This window comes from Buceros rhinoceros, unplaced genomic scaffold (assembly GCF_000710305.1).
Source record: "Buceros rhinoceros silvestris isolate BGI_N320 unplaced genomic scaffold, ASM71030v1 scaffold44452, whole genome shotgun sequence".
NCBI lineage: Eukaryota > Metazoa > Chordata > Aves > Bucerotiformes > Bucerotidae > Buceros > Buceros rhinoceros.
Window position 1 is genome coordinate 178 of NW_010400301.1, and position 6,705 is coordinate 6,882.

Sequence of the window (6,705 nt, forward strand, 5' to 3'; positions counted from 1 at the left end):
CCTTACGGGGTTCTCTGTTGCGTCTGGAGGAAGGCAGGGACAGTTCCCTTTGCTTGACCGCTAGCAGGGAGGGGTGTTGTCCTGAGAGCGCTGGCGCGTTGCTCTAGAGATGGGCAGGTGCGTGGTGGGGCACGTTGATGTCATGACGCAAACCCTTACTCGATGAACGTGCTCGGTCTTTCCATCACACGCCCCAGGGTGCTTCTAGAAGTCTTTCACAGGCCGGGCAGAGTTGTACATCCAGGGGGTGTTCGGGTGCTTTTGTGGCTGGTAGTGCTCTGCTGAGATGTCGCAGGCAGCTCCATCAGCTGCCATTAGCCCCCAAGGCACCACCCGATTGCAGCACGCTCTGCTAAACCCACCTCGACTCCTCACCTCGAGGCCCCCACAGGCTTAGCTGAGGGGCAGAGGCGTCACCTTCCCTGCTCAGGTCTGTACAAAAGGTGAATACAATCTGTACGCCGGACATGACAGTCTTCCCCTCGGGCTTGCTGGAGGGGCAGCTTTCAGGGAGCGCACACCCTGCGCAGGCCGAGGGGTGGGTCAGGTGGAGTGAGGGGCCAGAGGGCTGCGTGAAATCCGCAGGTGAGGGGAGGGGACAGGAAAATACATGGAATAGGCACAGCACAGCATTCTGGTTCTGGCCTGCTGCTCCCTCCTGTTACTTAACTCAGTGAGACATCTTGCAGCCTCCAGCTGCTCCAGGGGAGGTTGAGGCTGTCCCTGAGGAGCCGTTTCTGTCCCGTTGGGGTTGTGCAGGCGTGTCGCAGGCTGCCCAGGGCAGTGGTGGGGTCCCCGTCCCTGGAGGGGTTTCCCAGCAGTGTGCAGGTGCTGCTGAGGGACAGGCGGCAGGGGGGACCTGCCAGCGCTGGGGGACCAAGGGGACCTGATGGGCTCAAAGGGCTTTTCCAACCAAACCAATTCCACGATCTTGCAGTTTGTCTTTCCCGATTTATGAAACGAGACAATGATTATTTTTACTACAAAGGGTTGTTTGTGCAGAAGTTTGGACACACTAAAAGTTTTGCTGGGTGCCTTGTCGCTGAGTTAGCAGCTACAGTTGGTAAATAGCAGTTTCCACCTTTTTGCCTACATTTTTGGTCTGAAAACTTACTCTTGTTTTGATCTTCATAGTTCAGGATCAAACCCCACACGAGGCCTGTGGCGTGCCAAACAAACACTAACACCGCACGGGTCTTGATGCTCTTCAGGGCTGTCCTTGAGTACAGGCAGCCAGCTGAGGCGGTTTTAACCGGCTCGGGATGCTGTGCAGCACAGCACAGTGCGCCCAGCGTGGGGTCCATGCAGCTCTCACCCTGTTTCTGAAGGACTAGAGGACTAGTACTGGACTGGTGTGATAAGTTTGTTTGTTGTTGAGAGGAACTGCTTTCATGCAGAAGGGGTGTTGCCAGGACCTAGGTGAAGGTCTCTAGCAGCGAGGTGGGAAAGGCAGCGAGTCATCAATGAGCAGCGTAATTTGAGAGGTGAAGACGATTCCTTCTGTTAGTGGCTGAATTAATGAGTGGCAGAGGCAGGCGTTAATGAACCGGGTCCATCTCATAATTAAAAACAGCCAGCAGGGGGCCATCCTAGGGGCTTTCAACTAGGGCCTGTGTTGTTTCAGGGGTGGACGTCAGCATGAACACACATCTCAAAGCGGTGAAGATGACCCTGAAGAACAGAGAGCCTGTTCAGCTGGAGACGCTGAGCATCCGGGGGAACAACATCCGCTACTTCATTCTGCCGGACAGTTTGCCTCTGGATACTCTGCTGGTGGACGTGGAACCAAAAGTCAAGTCCAAGAAAAGAGAAGCAGGTTAGTTTGTGCTTGCCCAACCCGTGCCTGTCCTGCCTTGGTGTGTGCTGGAGTGCTCAGCAGCTGGAGGTGTCTGAGCCGAGTGTGTCAGTGTCTGTGTTTCCTTCCATCTCGAGGGCTGGGCGCTGGAGTGACCAAGCCTGCCCCACCCGCCCTCGTAGTGTCTGTAGAATTCTCCCTCTTGCAGCTGGAGTTGGGGGTATGGCTTTTCCTGCACCTCTTCTTAAAAGTGAATGGTTTAAAGCTCAGGTAAATCTTAACCTGTCGCAGCCTCAGGGTCGGCACCGAAGAGGTGTCCGTTTCCTCTTCTCCCAGTGCCTGCCATGTTTCCCCAGTTTGTGGGGGGAGCTCCCAGTAGCCTGATAAAGTACCAAATAACGGTGAGTGCTGCACTGGCACCTCACCTGGCAGTGGGTAAAGAAAACCCCTCAGCCTGGAGAGCGGGTGGGAGCCGGGGCTGTGCTCTGAGAGCCGTGCTCCAGCTGCGGCTCCAGCAGTGCCCTCTGCTCTCCTGTTTTCAACACGAGAAAAAAAACCCTTCCCCAGGAAGCCTGACAGCACGGAGAGTCGTTCAGGTTTAACTCGTGCTGCTAACGGAAAATCCCCTCAACCCCCAGAGCTCTGTGGGCTGTCTTCAGGCAGCGTCTGTTTTGTCCAGCAGTTAGTCTGTGTGGTTTTACAGTAACGAGTTGTAAGCGAAGCTAATTGTGCTCTAGCATAACGCCGTGTTAAGTGTGACGGGTGCCGGGTCCCAGCGTGCTGTTGGTGGTGGGCCCCTTCTGAAATTCTGCCCTTTCCCAGGGTGCTGGAGAAAGGGTGAGCTGGGGAACTTCACGGTGTGGTAGAACTCTGCATTTCCCCTTAGCAGAGTGCGGGGTGTGCGACCACAGCGCCAGCTGGGGCAAAAAAAATAATCGTTTTCCACTGTGGTGAATAGTAACAAACCACTCTTGTCTTACATGTGTTTTTTTTCTGGTGCCTGAAAAACTGGGTTTTATGACAAAAGAGGGGTTGGCTCTCTGTCTGTTACCCTGCGTTTGGGGGCAGCCAGCTGTAATATCCCCAAGGGCAGGGGTGAAAGTACTGTGTGGAGCGCTCGGACTCTCTGGGGTCTCGTGGCAGGGAGGCAGGACGGTGACTGTGCTTGATGCAGCCTGTTCTAGCCGGGGCCTCACTCGATTTCTCCCTTTGTTTCCTCTGCTCAGTTGCTGGAAGAGGCCGTGGCAGAGGCCGCGGGAGAGGCCGGGGCCGTGGAAGAGGAAGAGGGGGCCCAAGACGGTAACTTCGCACCCCCCAGCTGTGACCCCTTTCTGGGCAATTTCGGCTATTTTTTTGTACAGCTCTTGTTTACGGTGTCTGTTTTTAATAAACTGAGATGTGGAGAGGTGGTCTGGTGTGTCAGTGAGGCCCGGGGAGGGGGGCATGGCCCGGGCTGGGGGCTGAGCATGGCATGTTGGTCGTCGCTGTCACGACCGGCCCACCCCGGAGGCTGTACAACTGCCCCTTGTTTTTCACCCCAGAAAAACATTAGTTTTTCACTGACATCAGTCACTCCTTCGGAAGACACTTGCTCTCTAACGGCTGCGTACTGGAGACGCTCTTGGAACCTGCGTCCCGTGAGCGTGTCTCTAACGTGAGATCACAGACAGAGCTTTGCCGCTTCCCGTTACATGGGGCTTTTAATTTAAACACGTTGTTGTCTTCGTAGAACCTTCACACGGGGGGATTAGCGGGTTCTGGGGAACTGCTGGATTGTCACAGCTCGCAATTGAAGCCTACGTGGATACCAACTTGTCAAAGCTAATGACGTTATCTCGAACACCCTCCTGCCGACGAGTCCCTCGTGCCACAGGGCTGATCCCATCGCCCTGCGGGGCCCGCACAGGGTCACCCGGGGGGGAGATGCCGACGCCAGGCCATGCTGAAGCGGGGTTTCCCCGGCGTTAGGGGGACGGGCGGGTGCTTTGGTGCAGGAGCACACCTCGCGGGTCGCTCGTGTTTCCACACAAGCAGGGCTACACCAGAGTGGAAGAGGATCGCCTAACGGAGCGGGGTGGGTGGCTGCGCTGGGTGGTGGGTGCTAGCTGGCGGTTCGGGAGCTGCCCTTCTGCTTTTCCCTCCCTTACACAGGCCGTGTTAAAGCTTCATCTTGTTACAGAAGAGCTTTTCTTATTTTTGTTTTTCCTCCAAGCCGCTGTGGAACCTCCTAAGAGCACTTTTTTGGTCAATATAGCACCCACAATTCTCAACTCTATAAATAGCCGCTACAAATAATGGTTGCTGCTGTCTTCCAGAAGCACCCGGTCGCTGACGAGGGGGTGAGGTCTTTCCAAATCCAGCCGACGGCGCTCACGCCACGGTCGGAACGTGTTCCCTCTTCAGCCTCTTCCGTATCAAAGTCACTAGTGCGCCCAGGGGTATGCACATGGTGGACGCTGCCACCAGCAGCCCGATGGCTGCCAGGGCGTAGCTGGGGTAGTCCCTGGTCACCAGCTGCCCCTGCAAGGGAGAGAAGCGGTGTTGGAGCTGGGCATCGGTGGTTCCCAGCGCCCTGGAGCAAAGCTGAGGAGCGCCCGCAGGCCGAGCTGCCGCTGGCTGTCCTCAGAGCGTCCCTGACGGCTCCAACAGAGCTGCTGACAAATTACTGGGGAAAACTTGCACAAGCTTTGGTAAAGAGACAGATTTTGGCATGATTTGTGTTCCTTAATGAGGTGGCTCGGCCCTGACCACCGCCAGGTCTCCGTGCTCCCTGCCGGGAGCCTGTGGGCTCACGCTGACACTCAGTCGACAGCCCGGGGTCCCAAATGGGCCGTGACAGAACAACCCGTGTCCCCTGTCCCGGCGTGCCAGGACCGGTGCCGTTACGAAACCAGCGATGGCTGGTTTACTGCTCTGCCGTAAACGCAGCTCGGTGTTCGGACAGAAGGGGTTTGGCCGTGAAGAAAACTACGTGGAGATGCGGAGAATCGTTGACCGCAGCAGCAACTCCAGCCTGTCAAAATACCACTGGTTTGGTTCCGACAGAGCAGGGGGGCGTTGAAGGGCCCTGAAATACCACTTCGAAAGTGGTTTTTCTGTTTAAAGCTTATCTTTTAAGATGGTAATTTGGGTCTTCCACAATGAATTAAATTACAGCGTTTGAGGGGGCTGGCTAAGAACCGTAGAGGGAAGCAGGGCTGCAGGTTCCCTGGTTTTCCCCATCCCAGGAAGGACGGGACGGCTGCAGCCTGGCAGGAATTGGGGAGAGTGAAAAACCCACCGAGAGCCGGGAGTCTGTTACCTGCGTGGCATCCCACGCCTGGTACTGCAGCGTCCCGGTCAGGATGTAGTCGGTGATGTAGAATATGAACAGGCTGATGATGAGCAGAGGACTGGCAAAAGCCCACATGATTTTCCAGTACCGGTTTGGCTTGTGGCCAATCATGGTGTGGAGATCTTTCTCAAATCTGTTTGAAAAGAACAAGAAAAAAATCAGGTATTTTTGAGAGCAGCTGCGTATAGTCAGTTGATCCCTTGATCGGCGTTGCTCCAGAGCACCCACGGAGTGAGATACTGCAGCTGGGACAGGGCAGCGCTGCTGGTGAGTGATGAGCAGGGAGGGCTTGTCTGGAGAGCCGGCTCGCAGAGTGAAGGTGAAAGAAATAAAACAGAATTAGGGCTTCTGAGGGGACCCCAAAGCGCAGAAAAGTATCTAGAAATGGGTACGGCAGGAACATCCCCACAAAACTCTGCCTGGAGGTGAGTTCAGACCATTATTGGTGGAAGCTGATGGAGAAAAGCAACCTTGCTTAAAAATAACGTGGAGAAAACCCCGCTTGTTCCGCCTAGTTGGGTTTGGTCTCATCACCGACCCTGAAGGGGTCTGCGAGGCCAGGGAGACCCCGCGTCCTGCTGGTACCAAAGGCAAAACGAGCCCCGGGTGGTGTCGTTCCTCCTGGCCCTGCAGGTCCTGGCTGGAGGTGACTCCCCAGCTTTGCCCCTGCGGAAAAAGGAGGGTCCGAGGTTTTACCTCCTTATGCCGTAGATGTAACACACCGCGATGGTTTCCACCAGCACGATGAGCAGCAGCGAGAGGGTGGCTGCGTAGTCGTTGAAGATGTCAAACCAGTAATTCCCGGCCTCCATGGTGAAGATCAGGCCGATGACACAGTTGATGAGACAGATGGCCCCTGCGAGGATAAAACATTGTTGCCTGGGGGAATGTCCGTGCTGCTGGTGGCCAAAGGCTGGTGGCATTGCTACAGGTTTCTGCCGGGGAGCAGTGTTCTCAGAGGAGAAAGATCATTTTATTTTTTTTCTTGGGGAAGACCCGTGGGTGTGTGTGACTGTGCTGCTGCTCCTCAGACCCGGGCAGCCACAGCTCATCGTCCCCGCAGCATCGGGACACCCACAGCCTCGGCTCTTCCTGCTGGGCATCCAGCCGACACAGCTTTTGAGGCGGGACGAGTGACTTCCATGCCGGAACGGGACCAGCGGCGCTGCGCCGTGGTGGGCACTTACCCGAGATGACCTCCTTGGGGAAGCGGGCGCCGATCAGCTTGCTGTCGGTCAGCGGCGTGAGGATGGCGGCCGTGTTGCCCAGCATGCTGCCGATGCCCAGCATCAGCAGCATGACGAAGTAGAGCACGGAGTAGAGCTGGGGCACCTCCATGTTTTTGATGGCTTCGGAATAGACTATAAACGCCAGTCCCGTCCCCTGCACGGCCTGACGGCGACAGCGGGGGAAGGCGGGTTACAGGCAGCTCCTCAGCTCGGTGAAGGACATAAGAACAGGGACAGAAGGGGCTGACCCTGTGCCCTGACAAAATACACTCGTGACAACCTGTCCTGTCCCACCCAGCCACGCAGCTCAGTTGCTAATCACGGAATGGTTTGGGTTGGAAAAGCCC

At 56.2% G+C, this 6,705-nt stretch overlaps 2 protein-coding genes across 2 annotated transcripts; one reads left to right on the top strand and one right to left on the bottom strand.

Moving 5' to 3' along the window:
• Positions 1-467: 467 nt before the first annotated feature.
• SNRPD1 (small nuclear ribonucleoprotein D1 polypeptide 16kDa) lies at positions 468-3,098 on the top strand. Its single transcript, XM_010131794.1, has 3 exons — positions 468-538; positions 1,608-1,816; positions 3,022-3,098. The coding sequence occupies exons 1-3, from the start codon at positions 468-470 to the stop codon at positions 3,096-3,098; spliced, it is 357 nt and encodes a 118-aa protein (XP_010130096.1).
• Positions 3,099-4,165: 1,067 nt separating this feature from the next.
• Positions 4,166-6,521, bottom strand: LOC104489618 (sodium- and chloride-dependent transporter XTRP3-like; the record flags this gene model as incomplete). Its single annotated transcript, XM_010131795.1, has 4 exons — positions 4,166-4,315; positions 5,097-5,262; positions 5,826-5,985; positions 6,317-6,521. Coding segments are annotated over 4 exons (681 nt in total), but the record flags the coding sequence as incomplete, so codon positions are not given.
• Between the last annotated feature and the right edge of the window lie 184 nt (positions 6,522-6,705).

What these genes read in the sequence shown, in the direction of transcription:
- SNRPD1 (XM_010131794.1), top strand. Translation starts at nt 468, where the DNA reads ATGACAGTCTTCCCCTCGGGCTTGCTGGAGGGGCAGCTTTCAGGGAGC. An exon ending in CACCCTGCGCAGGCCGAGGG is followed by an intron (nt 539 to 1,607) that starts GTGGGTCAGGTG and finishes GCTTTCAACTAG; the next exon opens with GGCCTGTGTTGTTTCAGGGG. An exon ending in GTCCAAGAAAAGAGAAGCAG is followed by an intron (nt 1,817 to 3,021) that starts GTTAGTTTGTGC and finishes TCCTCTGCTCAG; the next exon opens with TTGCTGGAAGAGGCCGTGGC.